The sequence below is a fragment of the Haemorhous mexicanus genome, chromosome 6 (genome assembly GCF_027477595.1).
Source record: "Haemorhous mexicanus isolate bHaeMex1 chromosome 6, bHaeMex1.pri, whole genome shotgun sequence".
NCBI lineage: Eukaryota > Metazoa > Chordata > Aves > Passeriformes > Fringillidae > Haemorhous > Haemorhous mexicanus.
This window is the reverse complement of record NC_082346.1, coordinates 11,475,168-11,499,689: the sequence shown is the minus strand read 5'-3', so window position 1 is coordinate 11,499,689 and position 24,522 is coordinate 11,475,168. Positions and strand designations below refer to the sequence as shown.

The window sequence follows — 24,522 nt, the reverse complement described above, 5'->3', positions numbered from 1 at the left end:
TCCTCCTCCAATGGGTTCCTGTGCTTCCCAAACTGGCTCGGAGGTGCTGGAAGCACCTGAGTATTCCCAGGGGGACCCACATTCCTGGGCACCAAGTAAAAATAAATATTTATTGGAAAATAGTGAATTATTCTGGAAGGTCATAGAAAAAAAAAGGATTCTTCATACCTTGAGCTGGCTCAAGCTCTGAGGAGTCCAAGGGGATTGGAGAATGGGAAAGGTGGGAGGGATATGTCCAGGGGGCAGTGAGTGAAGTGGGAAGTGGGAAAAGGGAGAGATGAATCTATGGCAGCAGCTCCCTGGTGAAGGGGGAAGCAAGAAAAATGAGAGGGGTATGTCCACATAGAAGCGACAAAGGTGGGATGGATGTGTCCAGGTGGCGCAAGGTGAAATGGGCAGTGGGAAACGAGGGATCCTCCCCCTTCCTGGGGCTGGGAAATGGAGCTGGCACGGGTGATGTTCCCCTGTGTCCCTGGGCCGTGTCCTCAGTAGGGATCCGCGCTGTGGAAAAGGACAGAGACAGGGATGTGTGGGTGCCAAACCAACCCGGCAGCTCCCACGCCAGCTGCCCCAGTTCCTGGGATGCAGCACCTGGAGAAGGAGAGAAGCGCCAGGAAGCCCAGGAGCAGCTCCAGGCTGTAGAAGAGGAGCAGGATGGCGCTCAGGAATGCTTCCAGGCGCAGGGAATATGTCTGGAGCAGCAGGTAGTACACAGCCAGCACAGCTGCCGGCACTGTAAGTGCCAGGCTGAGGGACAGTGGCACCTTCCGCTGGCACAGGTTCCCCTTGGAGCCTGTGGAACACAGAGTTGGGATCAGATAATGGAAATCATGGGAGGGTTTTGGGTGGGGAATTAAATGTCTCGTTCCAGTGGGCAGGGACACCCTCCTCTAGCCCAGGTTGCTGCCTGCCTCATCCAACGTGAACATCCAGGGATGGTCTTTGGGGGTGTCCCAAGACACTGCACTCCCTGTGGAGCCTCTGGCATTCAGGGGCACTCACCAAAGAAGATGCGCGTGACCTCAATGCCGAGGTAGAGGAGGAGCAGCACCACGTCCAGCACCAAGTTGAAGACGGGATAGGGCAGGAGCAGCACTGCAGGAAAAGCACCGCCCTCAGCACCACATTCCTGCCCCTCCCGGCGGGATGGGGAAGAGTTCTGGAGGAAAGGACTCACCTTTGTACACGAACACGAACGCTTCCAGGAGAAAATATGTGGCGCAGTACCAGCCGTTGAGGAAGAGCAGGACCTGCAGCGGAGCCGAGGAGCGATGGCGGTCTGAGGGGACACGGGGCGGCCATGAGGGGGGGCACGGGACGGGCATGGCAGCGCAGCCCCCGGAGCCCTGCAGCGCCTTGGCCACCCCCCCGCCTCGTTCCCAGCGCCGCTCCCAGCCCGAATTGCTCCCGGTACCCCCCGTACCCTCCGGGATGCCCCGATTCCCCCCCGGTCCTGCTCCCACCCCTGGGCGCCATCTTCCATCTCCATGGGAACCGCCGCCGCCGCGCTCGCCCGCACGGGGGCGCAGAGGGCGAGGGCGCGGTGCGCGAGGGCGGAGCCGCTCTATCCCCCCGCCCTCTTGGTGGTTTGGCGGCGTGCCGCTCTACACGCATCTCTTTATGGTTGGAGGACCGAGCGCCGTCGCGCAGGTTCGAGTCCCTCTCCCTCCTAGCCGCGCCCCGTCGTATCCATCGGGAGAAGAATCCCACACCGGAGCACGGGAATGTCCCCGTTCGGCGGCTGCACGCGCAGCGCCGAGCTGGGTTACAATGTAAGGAGCGCAGCCGTGACACCGGGTGGGCACAAACACCCGGCAGCCTCTAGAAAACTCATCTGATTTATTCCTTTAGGGTTTCCAAAAACATTCCAGTCCCAACCACGGCTGTGGCCCTGAAATACAGGGACACCCCACAAGCCTCCCGCTGACTCCCAAAATCCCAAGGGCTGGACCCCAGAGAAAGTATGAGCCGGAATCGACCCCGACAGAATCAGTGGAGTGCAAGGAGACTCCAGGGGATCGATCAGCCACGGAAGTGGGCAAATTCCTTGCGGAGCCAGAGTGAATCCTGGTAGAAGAGGGGGTCTCCCAGGTGCACAGCTGTCCGCTTGTAGAAGTAGCAGTAAAGCACGGCCGCTGCAGGGAATTGCGGGATGAGAGAGGGCCCCCAGCACCCTCAAAGGATGTGGGATCCCACCCTGATCCTTGGAGTCCTTACCCAGCCTCTGGAAAACGAACAGGGTCTGAAGGCCTTCAGTCCAGATGAAGCGGCTGGAGTCACGCCAGCGCAGGTTCTGAGGGGGTTGGAAAACTGTGAACAACCCCTGGAGCAGTTTTGTTAAACCCTCCCAGACCCCTCATCCCATTCCAAAGGTTCCAAGCGGGATGGAGGGACATCAAGGCAGGAATTACACCTGGAGAAGTTTGGGAAGCTCCCTACCCCAAAGATTAAGCAGCTCAGGGGATTTAGGCATTGAGCCTGGACCTATTCCGGCTTCAGACTGCAGATCCCTGCAAATCCCTGCAAATCCCCTTCCTGGACGGCGTGGGCAGCACCAGAGCAGCTGCTGTGGCTCCTGACCCTTCAAACATTCCCTGTGCTCTGGGACAGCAGGATGGAGGGAACTTCAGGAGGTGTCCAGGGGATGGGAACTGCTCCATTGGGAAGGTGCTAGGAAGGAGTATATTCAGGAAAGAAAAGAGGAAGGTGCTGCCAGGACAGATCAGGAGTCTGCACAGCCCTCGGAGCTGTGGGAAGCAAGGGGGCTGCCCCCAGGTGTAGGGAATAATCCCAGTAAAACCATGAGCAGCTAGCACAGGCTTTCCCTAGGGAAAGAGGATTTTCTGATGGGTCACGGTCCTTAGGAAATGAGCTGGGATGGGGCTGGGATTGGGCAGGAGACTTCCAGGCTGATGCCAACCACAGGGTCATGGAATGGGACATCTTCCATGGGACACCTTCCAGAGGGAGACCATGAGAAAGGACTGTGGAAAGCCAGGGATCATGGAAAAGGCCCTTGGCAGAATCCAGCAACTGTGCCCATGCCATCCTACCATAATCCAGACGTGGAAGGAGATGCTGAGTGCCAGGTAGGCTGCGGAGAGCAGGATGGTTCCCTTGAACTTATGGAAGAGGAGGTTGACCAATCCCGCCTGGAACACGTAGGTGTTGAAGAACATGAGGAAGACGATGATGATGTTGAAGACGATGGCGATATCCTGGATGCTGCCGGGAGAACAGAGGGACTGTGGGGTCCTGGATCTCCTGGATCTGCTGCCCCACCTGTCCCGTACTCACATGAAGAGTACAAGCTGCACGGCCGGAGCCGTGCGCAGCAGCTCCGAGAAGGAATTCACAAAGAGGTCGTAGGAAAGCAGCAGGAACTGCAGGAACAGCACCAGGCTGTAGTTGCTGGGCTGGAGCATCCTCCTTCCTGGGGCTTGGAGCCCTCAGCCCCAGCATTCCCAATGGATCATGGCGCTGGTGGGGCTCAGCAAGGCCTCTCCCGACATCCCAAACCTGAAGGAGGAACAAAGGGATTGGGATGGATCCCAGAAACCAGGAAAACCCAATGAGCTGCGTCCTCTCTCTCCTTCTGTGTCTTCCTTCGCCCTGAAATGCACCCCAATCCCCGTGTGAGGAAATCCAGGGATGAGTGAGACGTGCAGTCCCAAGAAGCAGTGTCCAAGCAGGTTATTCCTGGCTGTTCCCAGCTCCATGGGCAGTTCTGAGCGGGTTTGGGCATGTCCCACTCTGGGCACAGGGAGAGAAGAGTGAACAGAGACAGACGGGACACCGGAGCAGGTACAGCCCTCGTGGGACACATATCCCACAGGAACAGCCCCCTCGGGGATCATCCTGGCTGGAGAGGGTCGGAGGGGACAGGGATCCCTCGTGTCCCGGCAGGAAAAGGGCTGTGCTGGGGGCTGAATTCCATGAGGGGGAGACACGGTGACAGATGGGGGGTATAGGAGCTGGGAAAGGACGGAAAACGGCTGGAAATGCGGGGGAAGAAAGGCTGGACATGGGAGCGAGAAACTGATGGACATGAGGGGGGAAAAAGCTGAATATGGGGATGAAGGGATCACTCTCTGCGCCTCCAGATCCCGAGTCACTCCGTCCCTTCTCACAGCCATCACTGCAGAGCCCCTGGGCCCCCTCTCGCCGCCCTCTCCCCCTGTCCCAGGCCGCCTCCCCGCGCCCGAGGCCGCCCCTCCGATACGTCCAAAATCCCCTGGTTGCCGAAGGTCCCGGTCCCGGGGGTCCCGCTGGGTCCCCCCGTGCCCCCGCCCCGGGCGCTCACCCGCCGCCGCCATCTTGGTCCCCATGGAAACGGCCGCCAGAGCCGGAAATGAAGGCGGAAGTGGAGGCTGGAGGACCCGCGGGGCCGCTCTGGCCGCCGCACCCCTCGGTGGCAGCACATTGGGGTGGGCGGGAAAAACCATAGAGATGAGCAGGCAGAGCGGCGCTCGCCAAGATGGCGGCGCCCAGTGACGAGGAGGGGGCGGTGGGGCCCAGGTACAGCCCCGGGGTTGGAAGCGCCGGTGGGCGGTTCCGGAGTTGGGAGGGGCCGAGGGACTGCATGGTCTGGATTTTGGGTGGTGTCAGGGCCGAGCGTTTTGTTCCAGGTCCAGGGGAGCCTTAGGTTTGGGGGGGGGGTGGGCCTGTGTAGCCACGTGTTCCCAGATTTCGGGGAGCCATGGCACCGAGTACCCCAGATTTGGGAGATCCGTGAGTCTCTGTCTCCCAGATTTTTGGGAACCATAGGGCCGCGTGTCTCCACCCCTTTCCTGTCCCTATGTCCCGTGAGGCAGCTGATTTGAGGGTGTCGGGACATCCCCCGTCCCCTGAGGGGACAGAAATACCCATTTCTGGGGGCACATGCAAATCGTATGCAAATGAGATCGGTCGGGTTCTTGCCAGGGGGACCATGACAGCTAACACCGAGAGCCCCTCGCTGCCATTCCCTGGGTTACTGTGCCCGGGAATTCTGCTCTTTCTGCTCTGCATGTCCTGTTCCATCGCTGGCCTCCTTCCCAGTCCAGAGCACAGCTGGACTCTGGTCACCCCTTCAGGGTTCCCAGTTCCCCTTTCCGTGGTTCCTCCTGGCAATGTTGGAGATCCCCAAAAGGCACCTCAATCATCCCCAGGTGCCACCATCCTGGATCCATCCCTGCCACCATTCCCAGACTGGGAAGCAGCTGGGCCACCATCCCTGGCTGGGAAGCAGCTCCATCCTTGTCACCTTCCCCAGGCTGGGAAACAGCTGCCCCCCCACACTGGGAGCCCTTTGGGGCTCCCAGTTCCCCTTTCCGTGGCTCCTCCCTGGGACCGCATCCGGACCCCGAGCCAGCTTCTCACTCACTCACAGGTGCCACCACTGCTCCCCAGCCATGCTGGACGTGCCCTTCCTGCCCTTCTGTGCCTTCCTGGGAACACTGGGATTGCTCTGCGTGGCCATGGTGGGCACCTGGTGCCAGCACTGGCGCGGGGGCTTTTCCCTGGACGGCAGCTCCCAGACGTTCAACTGGCACCCGGTGCTGATGGTGACGGGCTTGGTGGTGCTCTACGGCGCAGGTGAGCAAAGGGAGCGTGGGGATCCCGGCACGGCTCCTTCCTGATTCTTTTCCCCCCTAACAGCCGCCCTGGTTTACCGCATTCCCAACACGTGGAGCAGCCCCAAGCTTCCCTGGAAGGTGCTGCACGGCAGCTTGGCTTTGGGAGCATTCGTCCTGACCGTGCTGGGGCTGGCGGCCGTGTTCTGCTTCCATAACTCCCAAGGGACGCCCAACATGTACTCACTGCACAGCTGGATGGGGCTGGGAACTGTCCTGCTCTTCTCCTGCCAGGTGGGAATCCCTCCTGGATCCCCCCCATCCCTCCGGCATCCCGAGTTTTCCACCCTCACATTCTCTTCCCACAGTGGGCAGCAGGTTTTGGAGCATTCCTGCTTCCCTGGGCTCCCACCTGGCTCCGGGTACTCTACAAGCCCATCCATGTTTTCTTTGGCTCCACCATCCTCATGTTGTCTGTGGCTTCCTGTGTGTCGGGAATCAACGAGAAGCTTTTCTTCAGCCTGTGAGTGTCAGGAGCGGGGAGCGGGGGGGGGTGGGCTTGGGAAGATTCCTCACAGGGATGGGGGTGCCTCAGGATGTGGATTTGGGCTGGATCTGGGAGTGACCCGCGCAGAGCAAAGGGAACTGAGCACTTCCTCAGGTGTGTGGCTCCCTGCACACTTCTCTGCAAGGTTTGGGGGGGACTTTGGGAATATCCAGAACATTCCCAGCCTCTCTTCCCACTCCAGGAAGAACGGGACCATGGAGTACAAGTTCCTGCCAGCTGAGGCTGTGTTTGCCAACACCCTGGGGCTCCTCATCCTCATTTTTGGAGTGCTGGTGGTGGCTGCCCTGGCCAGGCCCAGCTGGAAGCGCCCGGATTCCGACTCCCCAGACTCCCGCCAGGTACAGGATGCGCTGGGTGAATTTGGGAAGGCAAACTGGGAAGCTGCCCCCCAGCACAGTCCCAAGGGTGGGGAAGGATTGAGGGATCCTGGCTCATCCCTGTCTCCCACAGCCCCTGCTCTCTGCTGAGCGCTGATCCCAGGAATCTCCCAGCACTCCCACGCTGCATCCTTGTGCCTCCACGTGCCAGCTCCTGCCTGGATCCCAGGCCATGCCCAACCCCAGCGCTTGCTGGTGCCATCCCTCAATGCCACAGCTGGAGCTGCCGGAGCCTCGCTGGGACAACGAGGAGCATCCTTATCACTCCCACTCCAGAGGATCCAGCTCAGGGTGGAGCCACTCAGGGACCTCATGGACATGGAATAAAACACTGGCTTCTGCAGGGCTCCAGCACTCAAATCCCTGGGGACAAGGGAGGGCCTGGGAGCTGGGGTGGGAGAGGTGGGAGCTTGGGGGTAGGTCTTGGCCAAGCCAAGCTGTCCCTTCCAAGGGCTTGTCCTCGCTGGCTCCCTGGAGACATGGGACAGTTCCCCATGGTCACCCCACGGGATTTAGGATCATGCTCTGCCCTGTCCCTGCTTCTCCTTTGCCTCTTTCGCAGACTCGCCCCCAGCCCCCGTGCCCAGAGCCATGTGAGCTCTGTGGTTTCCCCTCCACACCCTGGGTTTCCTTCCTCCCCCAGGCACAAGATCCCTGTTCCCATCTCGCTTCCCAGCCTGGAGCAACGGGGGGGCACTCCCACACCCCCACATTCCACCATTCCACCTCTCCAAGCTACCATGGGGGACACAGAGGGTTACTGGGGGCCACATCCTAAGGTTTATTGAGAAACACATCCTTGAAGGAACACAGGGGGTTATTGGGATATGCCTCCCTCTCACACAGGGGGAAACAATGGTTTATTGGGATAACCGTTTGGATCACTACAAGGGGACACAGATTTTCAGGGATACACATCCCTGTAATTACTGAGGGGTGCCCAGGGGGTCCCGCAGGCCCTCCAGCACCGCTCCCAGCACTGCTGCCACCGCCACTGCCCCGGCATCAGGCTGCTCCAGCCGGGATGAGTGCACGTAGCTGGCTCTCCCTGCCCCAGCCTCCATATGCCTGGTGGCCTCCGCCGCCGCCACTGCGCTCTGCCAGGGAAAACAGGGTGTTCTCCAGGATAATGGCAGGGATTCCCATCCAATTGTCCCACTGTCCCAGCTCTCAGCTCTCCATACCTGGACAGCTGCCGCCAGCACTTGGAGCGGGTCAGCACCGGGACTGCGCAGGGAATGCAGAGCCTGTGCAGCGGCAAACAGCGAATCCAGCTGCAAAGAATGGGAATTAGTCTGGGAGCCAGGGCTGAGGCCAGGTGGGAACTCCCTGGCATCCTCCTGGAAGCCCTCCCTGCTCCTGGGCTCTCCCAGCACTCACCATTGTCCTGTCTCCTGGTGCAGCTCCTCCGTACCTGTGTGGGATGCAGGGAAATTCAGGGGGGATTGGGATTCCCAGGGGGCACTGGGGTTCCACATCCCCCGGCACTGACCTCTGCATGGCCTCAATCCCGGCATCCATGGCATCAGCCCACGCCGCAGAATCGCTGCGGCCACGCAGGCTCTGGGCAGCCGCCGTGAGGAAGAGCCCGTAGAGCTTTGGGAATACCATCAATCTCATCCTGGAAACACGGCCAGCTGTGTTCCCCCATTCCCATTTCCATTCCCATTCCCACTCACCACTCCAGAGGAGCCTCCCATCTGCTCCAGCACCACATCAGCCAGGTTGGAGAGCAGCTGGGCTGGGGCAGCGGGAGGCGGCCGGGAGCGCATCCATTCCTGGATGGCTGTAGGAATGGAAGGGATAACGGGATGGGGGGTGGCCCTGCAGTCTCCTGTCCCTTGTAGGGACAAGCAGGGACAGCCCTCAATCCCATAAGAAAGCAGCCACTGGATGCAGAGACATTCCAGGATACAATTACAGGAAGGGACACCCCAGGTTTCCTTAGTCCCAAGAAGGGATGTCCTGGGGAACTCCCCACTCTTGGGAGGTGCCATTGGAGCAGCACTCCCCACAATTCCCTGGATAATGGCCCCCACACCCACCTTGGGCCGCCTGGGCGTGAGTGTGGCCGCAGTCCCCATCACCTGCTCCCCGATCCAGCTCGTTGAGCTTCTCCTTCATATCCAGCAAGGTACTGCACACCCGCTGCAGGACCCGCTCCACCCGTGCCGTGCTGGGCCCTGCGGAGAGGAGATGCATCCCTGTGCATTCCCAAGGGAAACTGAGGCACGGAATGGGGGGTGTGACAAGGGATGGGAGCCCTGTACCAATTCCGGTCTCATCCTGCAGCTTCCTGGGTGGCTCTATTGGTGCCGGCACCTCCTCCCTCCGGGTGGTCGCCGGTCCCGCGAGAATGTTGGGCCACGCCATGGCCATGGTCTGGGCATCTGGAAAAGCCAGAGCCGTGTGGTGGCTCGGGATCCCACTGGATCCTCACTGGCACACCCAGCAGCCAGGAATTCCACCCCCAGAGATTCCACTGACCTTGTGTCCCGTCACCCAGCATGCGGAAACCCCTGTGCCACAATTCCTGGCCACATTCCCATGGGGAACTCACCAATCAACCTGAGCAGCTCCTCATCCACCAGCATGAGGGTGAGGGAGACTCCAGCCATTTCCATCGCCGTCATGAAGGATCCCACCAAGGCCCGGGCGATGCTGATCCCTTGGTTCTCTGCGGGATCCAGGATTGAGACAGGGTCACTCCAGAGTGGCTGGAGCCAGGGAATGGGATCCCAAGCTCCCCTCTGCACTCACCCAGGCAGCGCACAGCAGCTCCAGCCACAATTCCCAGCTCCAGGCAGGACAATCCACCCAGGTTGTTCACCACAAGCACCACAGAGGAGCCTGCAGGATGGGGGGCAGGATGAGACTGGGATCCAGGGGCTTTGGAGGAGAACAGAGGGTCCTGGGGAGCTCACCAGGGGTCAGGGACAGGTGGGAAGCACTGGATGGATCCATCATGTGCTTCAGCATCGTCTCCACAGCCTTATCTGCTGGCAGCACCTGGAGGGGACACGAAGGAGGGGAAGAGCAGAGTGGTGAAGTCTGGGAATAGGGAGATCTGGGAATAGGGAGGAAGCAGCAGAATTTCCTCCTCACCTTCATCCTGCGCACTCCAGCCTCGCCGTGGATCCCTATGGAGATGGGGCCGTGTCACATCCCAGCCCTGGTGACGCCTCCCCGGGGGGGCAGGGACACTCGGACCCTCCAGGGACCCAAAAGGGACACCAAGGGGCCGCTCCTCACCCAGCCCCAGCTCCATCTCGTCCTCAGCCAGCTGGAACGAGGGCTTGGATCCTGGGATGCTGCAGGGAGTTAGGCTGAGACCCAGGGTACCTGTGCAGGTGGGAATGTTCTGTTAAAACTGGGGGGATTTTTGAGGTTCAGGGGCTGGAGGACACAGGACAGCATTCCCATGGGATAACACAACGCACCCATGACTTTGGCAGCTGCCATTGCCTTCTTCTCGATCTCATCCAAGCTCGCTCCTGCCTCAGCCAGAGCTCCTGCCACCTGTCCCGGGCAGAGCGTGTGAGTGACCCCCCAGAATTCCCCAAATCCCCATGAAGGGTGCCAGCAGAACCTTGTGGATGAGGATGGTGCCACAGATCCCACGGCGCCCGGCTTTCCCCGGCTTGGTGAAGGCGCAGTCGTCGCCCACCACCACCATCCGCACGTCAGTCCCCTCAGCCCGCGCCCGCTCCAGGGCCATCCCGAAATTCAGCCGGTCCCCAGTGTAGTTCTTCACAATCAGGAGGATCCCCACTGCAGGATGGATGTAGAGACAACGGGAATGATGTGCAGCACTGCGGGGAGGAACCCCAAAATTCCACCCCGGTGTGTTCCCAACCTGCTCCGGCCTGTGCCACGGCCCGGATGGCCGCCAGGATGCTGCCCACGGACGGGGATGCGAACATGGCTCCAGCCACCACTCCGGTCAGCATTCCCTTCCCCACGTAGCCTGTGGAGAGGGAAGAGGGCTTGGCACCGTGTTCGTGGGTGGGGAGTAGAGGTGGGACAGGGGGGTCTCACCTGCATGGGCAGGCTCGTGGCCAGAGCCCCCCCCGGACAGCAGGGCCACACGGCCACGGATGGCCTGCAGGTCATCCCGAAGGACCACCCGGTGCCCCTGGAGCAGCCGGAGCCCGGAATTGCAGGCCACCATCCCGGCCAGAGCGTCATCGGCACAGCCGGACACCGTCGTCACCAGTTTTTTGGGGATCTGTGGAGAAAATGGGGAGCGGTGGGATGGGAAAAGGAGGAATGCCAACCCCACAGGAATGCTAACCCCCCTGCTCTGGGCTCACCTCCATGGGAGCGGAGCGCAGCACTCGGATCTGAAGATGGAATCTGTCTGCAAAGAGGGCAAGGTCCAGTCTGAAATGGACAGCGGTCCGGAGAGGGGGGCTGGGAAGGGGGCGGGGTGGGATGGTGTCTGGTGTGATGGTGATGCTATGGGGAGTGTCTGGTGGGAATGGGGCTGGCGTTGGAGTCGTCCCCAGACAGGGACACCTCCCCAGGTAGGGAACTCCTTTTGGAATGAGGCGCCAGCATAGGGCCACTCCCCCCGCACCCAGCCAGGCCGCCCTTTTGGGATGAAGCGCCAGGATGGGATAACCTCTAAACAGGCCGCCCTTTTAGGATGAGAGAGAACAGTGAAAGCTCCCCCCTCAAAGAGGCGGGAAACCCCCTTTTGAGGCGGGAAATCAGGAGGGGACCACCCCCAAATAAGGACCCTTTTTTTGTGTTGGGGGGACTCCCACGTTCAGGGATTTCCTCTCCGTGTAGGCCCTTAGCGGATCCACACTCCCCCCTCACAGCGGGGACCCCTACTCCAGGTTTCGGGGGGCACAGAGCTGCAGGGAGGGGGCTGCACCCTCCCATGCGGGGCCCTCCCTTTGGGATACGGCGTGGGATCAGGGTGGGATCAGCGCGGGTCCCGCGGGTTTAGGGGGAGACCCCTCCGCGCATCCCCCTCCACACCTGCGCTCTGCGGGGCCCTTCAACCGCCCTTATCGGTTTCTCCTCGCGGTCCTCCCAACGGGCTAGAGCGGCTCCTCTCGTCTGCCCCTAGCGGTCCTCCTAGCGGGCTGAAGCGGCTCCTCTCGCCTGCCCCTAGCGGTCCTCCTAGCGGGCTAGAGCGGCTCCTCTCGTCTGCTCCTCCTAAGTCCTCCCAGCGGGCTAGAGCGGCCCCGTGTACCCACTTCCCGGAAGTGGCGGCCACGGCGGCGGAGAGGCCGCGCTCTCCGTTCCCCCCGGATTCCCCCGCGCCCCGCCGGGACCTCCCGGTTCCCCCAACATGTCCTACAACTACGTGGTGACGGCGCAGAAGCCGACGGCCGTCAATGGCTGCGTCACCGGTACCGCGGAGCGGGGGGGTGACGGGAGCACCCTGTTTGGGGCGGCGTGGGAGAGCGGTTATGGGATACCGGGGGCTGGGGGTACGGGAGACACGGGGGGAGGGAGGTGCCGGGGGGCGCTGGGGGTCCCGGGGGTGTTTGGGGCACCGTCAGGGAATTGGGAGTACGGGGAGGGTTTGGGGGTTCACGGGTGCGTACGAGGGGGTTTGGGAGTAGCGGGGATTTTGATTTACCGGAGGGTTTTTGGTTTACCGGAGGGTTTTGGGATACTGGGGAATTTTGGGGTAGAGGAAGGATCAAAGTGCTCCTGAAATCCATAATAGGAGTGAGAGAGAGTGGGATTTGGGGAAGCTTCGGGAGCCCCAAGAGCCCTGGGGTGCTGGGCATGGTGGGAAGAGACGCCAGGAATGAGGATTCCTGAGAAAAGACAGTGGGAAGAGCATTTCTGCAGAAAAACAAGGAGTGCAGGCTGAGGGAAAGCAGTTGCTGAGAGCCTTTAGCACTGTGGAAGGAAGTTGCTGGGATTTTGGGATGCTCCAGGGAGGCTGTGTGGAAGTGCAACCTGCTACCCCAAGGTGCCAGCTGATCCCTCCTCTGGGATTCCTTCCCTCTTTTCCCAGGACACTTCACCTCTGCGGAGGACCTGAACCTGCTGATTGCCAAAAACACCCGGCTGGAGATTTACGTTGTGACAGCCGAGGGGCTCCGGCCCGTCAAGGAAGTGGGAATGTATGGGAAAACCGCCGTCATGGAGCTCTTCCGCCCCAAGGTGGGTGCTGGCAGAGCAGGGAGGGAGCTGTGCCCACCTGGGCGGGCTGGGATGGGAATTCCACCCCTGGAATTTGCATTGACTGTGGTTTTTCGGGGCAGGGGGAGAGCAAGGATTTGCTGTTCATCCTGACGGCCAAGTACAATGCCTGCATCCTGGAATACAAGCAGAACGGGGATAGCATCGACATCATCACCCGTGCCCATGGAAACGTGCAGGTGATGGGGGCTGCAGCACCCTGCATGGGAATGCCCTTCCCTAGGGATGGTTTTGCCTTCCTGGCGCAGCAGGGTATTAGATTTCTGTTGCTCTATTGGTGGTTCCTTGCTGGCTGCCAGATCTGGGATGGGTCACAGGATGTTTCCAGAGTTAGTCCTGGTCTCTGAAAGGATTAGTGGAATTCTGGGATGGTTTGGGTTGGAAAAGAGACCTTAAAGCTCATCCAGTTCTCTTCTGTGGGCAAGGACACCTTGTGCTATCCCTGGTTGCTCCAAGCCCCATCCAGTCTGGCCTGGAACACTTCCAGGGATGGGGCAGCCACAATTTCTCTGGGAAATCCATCCCAGGGCCTCATCACCTTCACAGAGAAGGATTTCTTCCCAATATCTCATCTAAACCAGCACATGGAATGGTGTGGGATGGACAGGACTTAGAGATCATCTCATTCTACCCCATGCCATTGTATACCTTCCACTAGACCAGGATGTTCCAAGTCATTTCCCTATGGATTCAACTATATTCTTGGGAGACCTTGTGGAATAACAAATTAAATTTAAGAAAAATGAAAGCCTAAGCTCCTTGTGAGGCCAAATTTTCCCTGGGAAATAAGTCCTGTGGGAATTTGTGGTGAAGCTGTGCAGTGTGGGAGCTCTGCCAGGTGGGGCAGTTAGAAAGGCGTCTCCTCCTCAGGCTTGGTGGCTTCCCAGCTGGAATTCTGTTGGGAAGTGTGCACGGAGCCATTCCTCACCTAAGGGCTGGCAGCTAACTCCTGTCCCTGTTTTCCAGGGATATTGTCCTGGCACTAATCACCTTTTTCTTTCCCCTCTCTCTGGAATTCTCCCTCAGGATCGCATCGGGCGCCCCTCGGAGACCGGGATCATTGGGATCATCGATCCCGAGTGCCGGATGATTGGGCTGCGCCTCTACGATGGCCTCTTCAAGGTTATCCCCCTGGATCGGGACAACAAGGAGTTAAAGGCCTTCAACATCCGTCTGGAAGAGCTCCAGGTCATCGATGTGAAATTCCTCTATGGCTGCCAAGCTCCCACCATCTGCTTCGTCTACCAGGTGCCTGCTTATCCACGGATAACCCAGGTGGAGCCAAGGGCTCCCAAGGTTTTCCAAAGACTTATGGAGGGCAGAATGAGGGATGATTCCAGCTCCTCCAGGTCCATGTTCCTCCATACTGCATTTTTCCAACTCTGGGAAGGGAGGAAGCAGCGCTTTCTCACAGGATTCCTGGGCAGCTCTGCCTTGGATGGGAATTTTCCTTGTTATACCCCCCAGGAGGAGTTTAGGGATCTTTCCATCAAGATCCACAACCAGTTGTTTCCCAGAGCAAGACTTGAGCCTTTCCTTAAAAAACAAGGCAGTGGCCTGCTTGGCATTTTTGGGAGGTGATTCCAGGTGTGTAAAGAGGATTCATAACCTCTCCCATCATCTGGCTCCTTATGGAAGGAGCATTCCCAGTCTCTTCTGGATGCCTTTCTGATCCTAAGAGTCTTTGCTGTTCTGATTGAGCAAGAGATTAGCTTTCCTGTGTTACATTGCAGGCTGTCCCAAGCTTAGCTGAAATCCTATGCCAGCAGTGGCTCCATTATTCCTTGTTTGGGCACTGCTGGATCCCCCCCAAACTTCCTGAAGGGAGGAAACCACTTTGTCACCACGTACCTGGAGTTTGGGGAAACAGTTGGAAAAGTGCTTTTCCAACTTTAAGGATTCCATGATCCATGTCAAAGCAACTTGAACCCTTGGAGCAGGATGTCAGTTCTGACTCATAACCTCTGGATTGTTTCAATCCTTGCCTATGAAGAGGAGAATAGTTCCAAGCTGTTTCCTTGATTCTTTCTCCATTTATTACCTATTATCCCAGGACTTGGTCTAAGTAGGACAGCAGCAGCTGGGATAATTTTTGGGAAGTTCTGAAACTACAGGGAAATATGATAAAACCCCCTGAATTCCTGAACGTTTGCAAGAGCTGGAGGAGGAGGTGATACTCCATTATGCCACTTGTTCCCAGGTTGTCAGAGGAGCACAAATTCCAGAATATCAGTTCCCATATCATTGTAATATATCATTGTAAAATAATGGAAAAATACTTTCCAGTCTTTTCTTGCACAGGGATTTCCTTAGGGGGTAATTATATATGGAAAAATTTGGGAGAATGGTGGTATGTGGATGTGGGGGGGGATGAGGAGATGAGAAGCCTCAGAAGTTCCATGGAATGGGTGTTTTTGCAGGAGGTGAGGTGAAATCTCCTCACTTCTGGAATCTCATCCGCTTTTGCTTCTCACCCAGGACCCCCAGGGCCGCCACGTGAAGACATACGAGGTGTCTCTGCGGGAGAAGGAATTCAATAAGGGCCCTTGGAAGCAGGAAAATGTGGAGGCTGAAGCCTCCATGGTCATTGCAGGTTGGCCCTTGTTTGTAAAAGATCTTCCCATGATTTTCCAGGCTGGATGGCTCCTTTTTTCCAGACAGGTTGTCTCATGTTTGTTGTGTGTCCCGCAGTGCCGGAGCCCTTCGGAGGCGCCATTATCATCGGGCAGGAATCCATCACCTACCACAACGGGGATAAATATCTGGCTATCGCTCCTCCCATCATCAAGGTGAGGGGATCCAGGACTGCACCCCAAAAAATCCCTCCTTTCCCAGGCCTTCCAGCCAGGAATTCAAGCCCCTGTAGCCCCAGGTGTGGTCTAACAGTGCCATTTAGTTGGACTTCCAGAGGTTTGGCTTCCTGGTCACTGTTTTTGGGGGCCGAGGGACATCCATGATCCCTGTGTGCCTCCTCTTTCTGTAGAGCTCTTGGAATTTTGTTTGGGCCCCAGGGAATGGGATTAATTAGGAATTAGTGCATGGTCTGGGCACAGTTCCAGGGCAGAGCCTGGTTTCATTTCAGGCTGTGGAAAACATGGATGAGCCCCTTGAGACTTGTTCAGAGGAGAAAAGGCTTAAAGATTTTGGGACAGCAATTGGACTTGTGGGTTTTATGGGAATAACAGGCCACTTCCCACATTTAATAGGAGGAGGAAGCACCAATGGCCTGGCTGAGGTGCTGTTCCAAGCTGAAAGACGGCTGGAATTGCCATCCAAAGGTCCTGTTTCTTCCCCAAAGACAGTTAGCCTGTGCTTATTTCCATCTTAAATAAGCACAGGCTAAATGTCTTTGGGGAAGAAACAGGAATATTCATGCCTGAAGGTCTCAGTCCACTCCTGGAGCTCTGGAATGGGTGGGATACTGGAGCTGGGAGCGTGTCACCTGCACAGAACTTTGGGGACCAGTTTGGGGCTGTTCCAGTGGAATCCTAGGATTCCCTTCTTTCCCTGCAGCAAAGCACCATCGTGTGCCACAACCGCGTGGATCCCAACGGATCGCGGTATTTGCTGGGAGACATGGAAGGGAGGCTCTTCATGCTGCTCCTGGAGAAGGAGGAGCAGATGGACGGCACTGTAACCTTGAAGGATCTGCGTGTGGAGCTGCTGGGAGAGGTAGGAATCACCTGGGCCATCCCTGGCACTTGCCTGGGATTCTCCCATGTCTGGAAAGGCTTCTTTCAGGAATGAGTAGGAATTTTGGGAGCCTCACATTTGTCACAGCCCTGAACTGTTGGGAAAATTCCCTGTGGGCTCTTAAACTTACATCTCCTTCCCATGTTTTTCCTGGTACTTGTACTGGGTGAAGCTTGGACTTTGGGATTCATGAAGGGATTAAATCCCCTTACCATGCCCAGGGTTTTTCTGTTGGATAACAGCTTAGTGGTGGAAGGTGTGTCTGTGTGTGTGCCAGGACCTTTCCATGCCACTGGTGGGTCACCTGCCTCTTCCCATTTCCCAGACATCCATTGCAGAGTGCCTGACTTACCTGGATAATGGAGTGGTGTTTGTTGGCTCCAGGCTTGGAGATTCCCAGCTCGTGAAGGTACGTGGCAGCTCCTGGCTGTGTGTTCCCACGGAACTCGATTTCCATCAAAACCTGGACATGTGGATACATTTCCCTGTCTTCTCCTTGCCTACCCTTTCCCTGTCCTGCTTCTTGAAAGACAGAAATTGATTCCAGTATTTATTCCCAGCTCAATGTGGACAGCAACGAGCAGGGATCCTACGTGGTGGCCATGGAGACCTTCACCAACCTCGGGCCCATTGTGGACATGTGCGTGGTGGACCTGGAGAGGCAAGGCCAAGGCCAGGTAACATTCCTGCTTTTCTCTCCTCACTGCTGGGAATTTTTGGCTCAGTGTGTCCATAAAATCATAGAATCCCGTAATGGTATGGGTTGGAAGGAGCCTTAAGGATCATCTTATTCCATGGGCAGGGACACCTTCCACTAGACCAGGTTGATCTAAGCCCTGTCCAGCCTGGCCTTGGTGGATCTTTCAGTTCCCTTCCAACCCCAAACTGTTCCATAATTCCATTATTCAAGAATGGCTTCCCCATTTCCATGAGAAATGGGACTTCCCAGAGAAGAGTGGGAGAGCTTCCCAGCCACACCTGGTAAAGTCCATCTGCTTTTGCTCCAGCTGGTCACCTGCTCCGGGGCCTTCAAAGAGGGATCACTGCGGATCATCCGGAACGGCATTGGGATCCATGAGCACGCCAGCATTGACCTGCCGGGAATTAAAGGTGTGGGAGGTGTTCCACAGCCTGAGGGGGGACATGGTGGGCACAGATGAGGTTGAGATGTGGAATTGTGAGGAACTGGGGCCTCCTTGTTGCAGGATTGTGGCCACTGAGGTCGGATCCACACCGGGAGACGGACAACACCTTGGTGCTGTCATTTGTTGGCCAGACTAGGTAAAGGTGGGATGAGCTGATCCAGGCTCTCAGCCCCATGTTGGAGCAGGAATTAATGGGAATTCCCTTCCCTGGTCAGGGTTCTGATGTTGAATGGAGAGGAAGTGGAAGAGACAGAGCTCACAGGATTTGTGGATGACCAGCAGACGTTTTTCTGTGGCAACGTGGCGCATCAGCAGTTGATCCAGGTAATCCAGCATGAGGAAAACATGGATATGGCTCTCCTGGTGCCATATGGATCATGACATATCCAGGACAGAGGCTGGAGTGCTTCCCTGAACTGATGGGATCAGCAAACAAGATCCTGGGTTCAAGAGGGAGGTTCTTGCTATGACACCCATCTTGGAAACACTGTTTTCCATGATTTTTCCTGTCTCTCTTTCTAGATCACGTCTGCCTCGGTGCGACTGGTCAGCCAGGAGCCCAAATCCCTGGTGAGTGAGTGGAAAGAGCCCAATGGGAAAAACATCAGCGTCGCTTCCTGCAACAGCAACCAGGTGGTGGTGGCCGTGGGAAGAGCCTTGTACTACCTGGAAATCCGGCCCCAGGAGCTCCGGCAGATCAGGTGAGCCCACATCCTGAGGGCTCTTAGGATGCTGGGATTTGGGATCCAGGCAGACACCTGTCCTCTCTTCTTCCTCCCAGCTGCACGGAGATGGAGCACGAGGTGGCCTGCCTGGACATCACCCCCCTGGGAGACTCCAACGGGATGTCCCCGCTCTGTGCCATCGGGCTCTGGACAGACATCTCTGCCCGCATCCTGAAGCTCCCGTCCTTCGAGTTGCTGCACAAGGAGATGCTGGGAGGAGGTAGGAGTCTCCCAAGGGTGGCAGTGGTCACTGTCCATGTCCTAAGTGACCTCATCCATCCCTTTGCCTGCTTCCCACAGAAATTATCCCTCGCTCCATCCTGATGACGACCTTCGAGAGCAGCCACTACCTCCTGTGTGCCCTGGGGGATGGAGCTCTCTTTTACTTTGGCCTCAGCCTTGAGACAGGTGACCTTTTTCCTCCCTTTCCAGTTTTTAGGGAAAGATCCTCCTTGCTTTCTAAGCCTCATGCTCAGAGACTGACTGTGGGCTGGAGGATTTCTCCAGCACACTGGAGGAAAGAGATGGATTCTTAAATCTGGGGTGTGCTTACCTGCAATCCCTTTTTCCCCGAGGTCTTGTGGCATATCCCAGTCCCTTTTCCCTTTGAATCCAGGCTTGCTGAGTGACAGGAAGAAGGTGACCCTGGGCACGCAGCCCACGGTGCTGAGGACATTCCGCTCCTTGTCCACCACCAACGTGTTCGCCTGCTCCGACCGCCCCACCGTCATCTACAGCAGCAACCACAAGCTGGTCTTCTCCAATGTCAACCTCAAGGAGGTCAACTACATGTGCCCCCTCAATTCCGACGGATATCCTGACAGGTGAGCCCACCACGAGTTCCTGATCCTAAGGGATATGGAGGAGAGGGAGGTTCTTGCTGTTTCACCCAGTTGTCCATGATTTTTTTTCCCCACAAGTTTGGCCTTGGCCAACAACAGCACCCTGACCATTGGCACCATTGATGAGATCCAGAAGCTGCACATCCGCACTGTTCCCCTCTATGAGTCACCCAGGTGAGGATTCCTGGGATGACGATTCCTGGGATCAGGGTGCTCTGCTGCACAGGACAAGGGTTGGGGTCATGTTGCCGTCCCAGGAGCAAAAAGACAGCTCTTGTTGATCCAGAGCTCTTGGAATGGCCTTTCCTGGCTCTCCCACCCACATGGCTCTATTTGGCCTACAGGAAAATCTGCTACCAGGAGGTATCCCAGTGCTTCGGGGTGCTCTCCAGCCGGATCGAGGTGCAGGATGCCAGTGGGGGCACCACAGCACTCAGACCCAGTGCCAGCACCCAGGTGAGATCCCAGGCTGGGTCATCCCTATGCTGCGGGGATCAGAATTCCTGATCCAAGTTTTCCTTGATGGTCCTCCTTTCCAAAGCTGTGAGTCCAGTCCTGTTCCTCAGCTGGGGAGGAATGGGATGGTGGGATCTCTCCAAGGGGGTGGCACAGCCAGTGTTCCACCTGATCCCCTTTATTTTTGGGTGCTACTCCTTCCATATCCCACGCAGGCTTCTATGTGGTCTCCAAAGTTTTCCTTTTCCCAAGGATCCAGCTCTGGAAACCAGCTCTTTGTAAACTCAGATTAACACCATCACTCAGCCCTGCAGGAGCAGGGAGTGTGTCCCTTTACTCATTCCTTGCTCCACCTGTTCTCCCATCCCTTTTCCCACTCACTGGCTACCTGAGGCTGTATGATATCCCAGGTAGCACTGGGATGTGATGGATTTTCCTGTTTCCCAGGCCTTGTCCAGCAGTGTGAGCACCAGCAAGCTGTTTTCCAGCAGCACAGCTCCACACGAGACATCCTTCGGAGAGGAGGTGGAAGTGCACAACCTGCTTATCATAGACCAGCACACCTTCGAAGGTACGTCTCCCATCCCAAAATCCAGCTTTTCCCATCCTGGAGAAGCCCTGGGGAGCTTCAGCCAAAGCATTTTCCTGGAGGAACATCAGCCATAAGGTTTAGGGAAGACCTATTTTTGATGGCAAAGGTGGTGGGGAATAAAGCAGGGAATCTCTAGGATGTGTCTTAAGCTTTCAGTTTAAGGACTTTGGGATCCCAGTTGTTCCTACCTGTCCCACTTTTTTTTTCCCCCCGCAGTGCTCCATGCTCACCAATTCCTGCAAAATGAGTACGCCCTCAGCCTGGTCTCCTGCAAGCTGGGAAAGGATCCCAACACCTACTTCATTGTGGGCACTGCCATGGTGTATCCCGAGGAAGCAGAGCCCAAGCAGGGCCGGATTGTCGTCTTCCACTACTCCGATGGTAAGAACAAGGTGTTCTCACCTGGAAAAATCCAGCTTTTTTTGGTGGGAGATCAGAGATGAGCTCCTCAAGTGCCAGAGAGCTTGTGTCACAGGAGCAGGCAGTTTTTCCCAAGGAATCTGTTGTCAGGATCTGTAGGTGCTGTGTTCCCTTTCCCCTGTCTCCTAAAGATGCCCAAGAATCCCTCGCCAGCCCTGGATCCTGGGATTTGCTTTCCATGTCCTCCTCAGAGACAGTTTTTTAGGAAGCAAATTCAGGCCACCTCGGCTGAACCCCCTTGACTTCCCACTCTTTGGATAAACAACCCAAGTAATGCCTGGCTTTATTCCAGGGAAGCTGCAGAGCCTGGCTGAGAAGGAGGTCAAGGGAGCTGTGTATTCCATGGTGGAATTCAATGGGAAGCTGTTAGCCAGCATCAACAGCACGGTAGGCAAAGCCCTGACTTCTTTTTGGGAGCGTGCTTGTGGATCTGGATGTCAGCCAGGTGTCTGTTGAGGAGGATATCCCAGCTCTCATGTGGAGAATCCCGATCCGTGTCCCATCCCACAGGTCCGCCTGTACGAGTGGACAGCGGAGAAGGAATTGCGCACGGAGTGCAACCACTACAACAACATCATGGCCCTGTACCTGAAAACCAAGGGGGATTTCATCCTGGTGGGAGACCTCATGCGCTCCGTGCTGCTCCTGGCCTACAAACCCATGGAAGGGAATTTCGAGGAGGTAAGAAAGCGGTGCCAGGAATCAATTCCGATGGCTCTGGGCACAGGGAAAGGTGTTGGAGGGGATAAAAGGAGGAGTTTGGCTTGACTGGATAAGGTTTGACGTGAATCCCTGTGGTTTCTGGAGAAATGGATCCCTCAGTTTCCAGGGAACTGGCTGTGGGAAGAGCAGCTGGTGCCTGGTGGGTGGGAGGTGCCATCTGGGATGCCTGGTGTCCACTTGGAATGGGGGTTTAAATTGCTGGAGTGGCTTTGGCATAGGCTGCTCCACGCTTTCCCAGGATGTTATCCAAGTGCCACTTGGACTAGGACCATCTCCAGGAGTGCCTTTCCTGCTCAGCTGCTTCCTGGAGCAGAGAGGGACATGCTGGATTCCGCCTTGCTCCTGAATATTGGTGTTGGGTGGGATGAGGATGCAGGATCCCAGGCCAGGCCACCTGGACACAGCGTGTCCCTTCTTGGCCTCTTCCAGATTGCCCGGGATTTCAATCCAAACTGGATGAGTGCTGTGGAGATCCTGGATGATGATAATTTCTTGGGAGCAGAGAATGCTTTCAATCTGTTTGTGTGCCAGAAGGACAGGTAAACTGGTTGGGATGGGGATGGGGTTTGACATGACAGCACATGCTAGGAGGGATGGATTATGGGATCTTCAGGAAAACTGGAGGAGCATTCCCAGCTTTTGGGAGCAATGGAAAGTTTTGGAGTGCCCCCATCCGGGACTGATGTTTGGGATTCCAGTGCGGCCACGACGGATGAGGAGCGGCAGCACCTGCAGGAAGTGGGATTATCCCACCTGGGAGAGTTCGTCAATGTCTTCTGCCACGGATCCCTGGTCATGCAGAACTTGGGAGAGACTTCCACGCCCACCCAGGGATCCGTGCTCTTTGGCACTGTCAATGGAATGATCGGTAAGGAGCAGGGGCTGAGGATTCCCTGCAGAATCCTGGAATGGTTTGGGTTGGAAAGCTCATCCAGCTCCACCCTCTGCCACATTCCCATGACCGTTATTCCCATGCAGGCCTTGTAACATCCCTGTCGGAAAGCTGGTACAACCTGCTCCTGGACATGCAGAACAGGCTCAACAAAGTCATCAAGAGTGTGGGGAAGATTGAGCATTCCTTATATCCTTTAGCATTCCAGCCAGGAGCTTGTGCTGGGTGGAGTTTACCAGCTGGAGAGGGTGGGAGTGGGTTTGCCATTGCCCTGAGCAATCATGGAATTAAAGATGGGAAATCTCTCTGAGATCACAGAGTCCAGCCATTAACCCAGCACTGCCATCCCACCATTAACCATGTCTGGGGCTGGTGTTATTCCCTGTGGATTTGGCTCCTTGACAGTGGCACCTGGAGATCATTCCACACCGAACGGAAGACGGAACCAGCCACAGGATTTATCGATGGAGATTTGATCGAGAGTTTCCTGGACATCAGCAGGCCCAAGATGCAGGAAGTGGTGGCAAACCTGCAGGTGAGCTTGGGAATGTGGCCTTGGATCCATCAAGGATCTTGTTTGGGAATCCAGGCTCAGTAAATCATGGAATTGTAGAGTTATGGAATGGTTTGGGTTGGAAGGGACCTAAAGACACCTTCCACTAGACCAAGTTGCTCCAAGCCTTGTGCAGCCTGGCCTAGAACACTTCCAGAGATGGGGAAGCCACAGCCTCTCTGGGAAGTGCTAAATCCACACCTTCCTGAATGATATGGGAATGGTTTTTGGCACCTGCCAATGTCTTCAATGCCTTTTCCTCCCTGTGCAGATTGATGATGGAAGTGGGATGAAGAGGGAAGCCACCGTGGATGACCTGATCAAGATCGTAGAGGAGCTGACCCGAATCCATTAGCAGGACTCGGGATTGTTCCCTACCCCTACCCTCCACATGGAGCAAGGGAATCCTTCCCCAGCTGTGCCCAACACTGGCAGCAGTGGCTGGAGGGAGATGGAATCTCACAGGGGAAGCAGCTTGTTAGGAATTTGGAGAGGTGTCAGTCATCTCCTGCTGGGATTTATGGATTCTGCAGAATTGGCTGCGCCCAGAACTTTCCCTTTCCTTGGGTGATCCACTGGGATCTGATGCCCTCGCCTCGATTCCTTTTTCCCTGGTGTCCTTAGATATTTTATTACTTTTTTGGCTTTTGGTTTTGCTTTTGATCCTGTTTTTTTTTTTTTTTTTTTTGATTCCTTGTGTTTTTTTGGAAGAGGAATCAAAGCTGGAGGAGCAGCCGAGGCTGGAGCCGAGCAGGATAACTCTCTCTCCATAGGATCCATGCCTTGCTCAGGGAGGGAAGTTTTGGGAAGTTTAAGCTGTTGCTGATTTTGGAGTTTTACCAAATAAAGTAGTCCAAGAGGAAAGATCTTTGTCCTGAGGAATGATGATATCTGTGTCCTCAGCTCTGGGATCTTGGGGACACCTGTTTTCCAGGTGCATTTTTCTGGCTTTTCTTGGATTTGTAGGAAATTTTAGTTCCTTGCCTGGTTGCCAGTGACACTGTGAGTGCCTTGAGAGGCAGATTGCAATGGAATTTTTTGGGAAAGCTGGATTTTCCAGCCTCTGGCTATCATTAATAGTTCTCATGGTCTCCCATCTCCTTCACATCTCTCATGGAATTTGGGGGTTATCCTGGATCTAACCATGCTCTCCTCAGCCTGGATCTCCCCTGTAGCCCCTGGTTAAATGCTCCCCAAGGCCCATTCCCTGCGGGTTTTTCCCAAATCCTTCCCTCCCAGAGACAGCTCGTGCTGGAATCATCCCTGGCTCCTGCTTCCATCCCGTATTTTCAAAGGAGGCCACAGGGACAAGGCTATATTTGGACATCTCTTCCAAGAGCTGGGGGAGCAGGGAGTGACCTTGGACTCTGTGCTGCTGCTTTTATTACCTCGGGCTCTGTTTACCTGCCTGGAGCAGCCTGTTCCCAAATTTTGGGAGGCCCAGGGAGCGGCACAGCCCAGGTACTGGCAGCCCTTTTTTCCCCACCATAACTGGGGGTGGTGCTGCCAATGCAATGTTGGCACCCTGCTTTTTTTGGGATAAAACTGCTGTTGGCTAGGGCTAGATCACTGTTTATCCACTGCCACTGGAGCTGCTTCCCAGGGATTTGGGATCACATTCCCTTAGGACAGGAGCGTCTCATGGCTGCATTGGGTTCCTAAAAAAACAATGTGACCCGCCCCCCCTCCAGCCCCGCCACCATGGTTTTTATTTGGAAGGGAGCTGTGTCTTTCCTGGGTGATCCCAACCCAGGAAAGGATTTTGTGGGGAGAAATCCCTGCTGGATTGGGAATTTTGGAGGCAGCA

The 24,522-nt window shown here is 56.5% G+C and overlaps 4 protein-coding genes across 10 annotated transcripts; 2 read left to right on the top strand and 2 right to left on the bottom strand.

Moving 5' to 3' along the window:
• Positions 1–96: 96 nt before the first annotated feature.
• Positions 97–4,442, bottom strand: TMEM138 (transmembrane protein 138). Of its 4 annotated transcripts, XM_059848580.1 has the most exons (8): positions 4,304–4,442; positions 3,298–3,519; positions 3,054–3,225; positions 2,218–2,293; positions 1,178–1,279; positions 1,003–1,095; positions 592–793; positions 336–501 (listed from the first exon to the last, which is right to left on the bottom strand). In XM_059848580.1, exons 2-8 carry the CDS (start codon positions 3,423–3,425, stop codon positions 486–488), a joined length of 789 nt encoding a protein of 262 aa, XP_059704563.1. In that variant the 5' UTR covers positions 3,426–3,519; positions 4,304–4,442; the 3' UTR covers positions 336–485. The 4 variants fall into 4 exon arrangements, with proteins under 4 accessions (XP_059704564.1, XP_059704563.1, XP_059704566.1 ...); XM_059848581.1 differs by lacking the exon at positions 592–793 and having other exon boundaries at positions 97–501; XM_059848583.1 differs by lacking the exons at positions 2,218–2,293; positions 3,054–3,225; positions 3,298–3,519; positions 4,304–4,442 and adding an exon at positions 1,464–2,020.
• Positions 4,382–6,846, top strand: LOC132328612 (lysosomal membrane ascorbate-dependent ferrireductase CYB561A3). Of its 2 annotated transcripts, none has more exons than XM_059848578.1 (6): positions 4,382–4,518; positions 5,372–5,577; positions 5,641–5,849; positions 5,924–6,078; positions 6,305–6,461; positions 6,574–6,846. In XM_059848578.1, exons 1-6 carry the CDS (start codon positions 4,478–4,480, stop codon positions 6,595–6,597), a joined length of 792 nt encoding a protein of 263 aa, XP_059704561.1. In that variant the 5' UTR covers positions 4,382–4,477; the 3' UTR covers positions 6,598–6,846. The 2 variants fall into 2 exon arrangements, with proteins under 2 accessions (XP_059704561.1, XP_059704562.1); XM_059848579.1 differs by lacking the exon at positions 4,382–4,518 and adding an exon at positions 4,685–4,731.
• A 411-nt stretch (positions 6,847–7,257) lies between these two features.
• Positions 7,258–11,599, bottom strand: TKFC (triokinase and FMN cyclase). 3 transcript variants are annotated; one of them, XM_059848570.1, is made up of 18 exons: positions 11,490–11,599; positions 10,814–10,860; positions 10,539–10,728; positions 10,357–10,467; positions 10,090–10,271; positions 9,941–10,019; positions 9,753–9,842; positions 9,606–9,640; positions 9,425–9,509; positions 9,261–9,350; positions 9,061–9,177; positions 8,771–8,890; positions 8,546–8,683; positions 8,180–8,286; positions 7,993–8,096; positions 7,881–7,914; positions 7,685–7,774; positions 7,258–7,597 (listed from the first exon to the last, which is right to left on the bottom strand). In XM_059848570.1, exons 2-18 carry the CDS (start codon positions 10,817–10,819, stop codon positions 7,427–7,429), a joined length of 1,749 nt encoding a protein of 582 aa, XP_059704553.1. In that variant the 5' UTR covers positions 10,820–10,860; positions 11,490–11,599; the 3' UTR covers positions 7,258–7,426. The 3 variants fall into 3 exon arrangements, with proteins under 3 accessions (XP_059704553.1, XP_059704554.1, XP_059704555.1); XM_059848571.1 differs by having other exon boundaries at positions 10,814–10,883; positions 11,490–11,549; XM_059848572.1 differs by having other exon boundaries at positions 10,814–10,856; positions 11,490–11,508.
• A 101-nt stretch (positions 11,600–11,700) lies between these two features.
• DDB1 (damage specific DNA binding protein 1) lies at positions 11,701–23,579 on the top strand. Its single transcript, XM_059848569.1, has 27 exons — positions 11,701–11,866; positions 12,487–12,635; positions 12,737–12,853; positions 13,701–13,922; positions 15,153–15,267; positions 15,366–15,463; positions 16,188–16,346; positions 16,693–16,776; positions 16,928–17,044; positions 17,375–17,477; positions 17,573–17,648; positions 17,728–17,836; positions 18,035–18,213; positions 18,294–18,457; positions 18,538–18,645; positions 18,854–19,061; positions 19,158–19,253; positions 19,424–19,535; positions 19,983–20,106; positions 20,344–20,508; positions 20,840–20,934; positions 21,058–21,228; positions 21,700–21,809; positions 21,969–22,138; positions 22,249–22,351; positions 22,574–22,697; positions 22,987–23,579. The coding sequence occupies exons 1-27, from the start codon at positions 11,806–11,808 to the stop codon at positions 23,068–23,070; spliced, it is 3,423 nt and encodes a 1,140-aa protein (XP_059704552.1). The 5' UTR covers positions 11,701–11,805; the 3' UTR covers positions 23,071–23,579.
• The last annotated feature ends 943 nt before the right edge of the window (positions 23,580–24,522 follow it).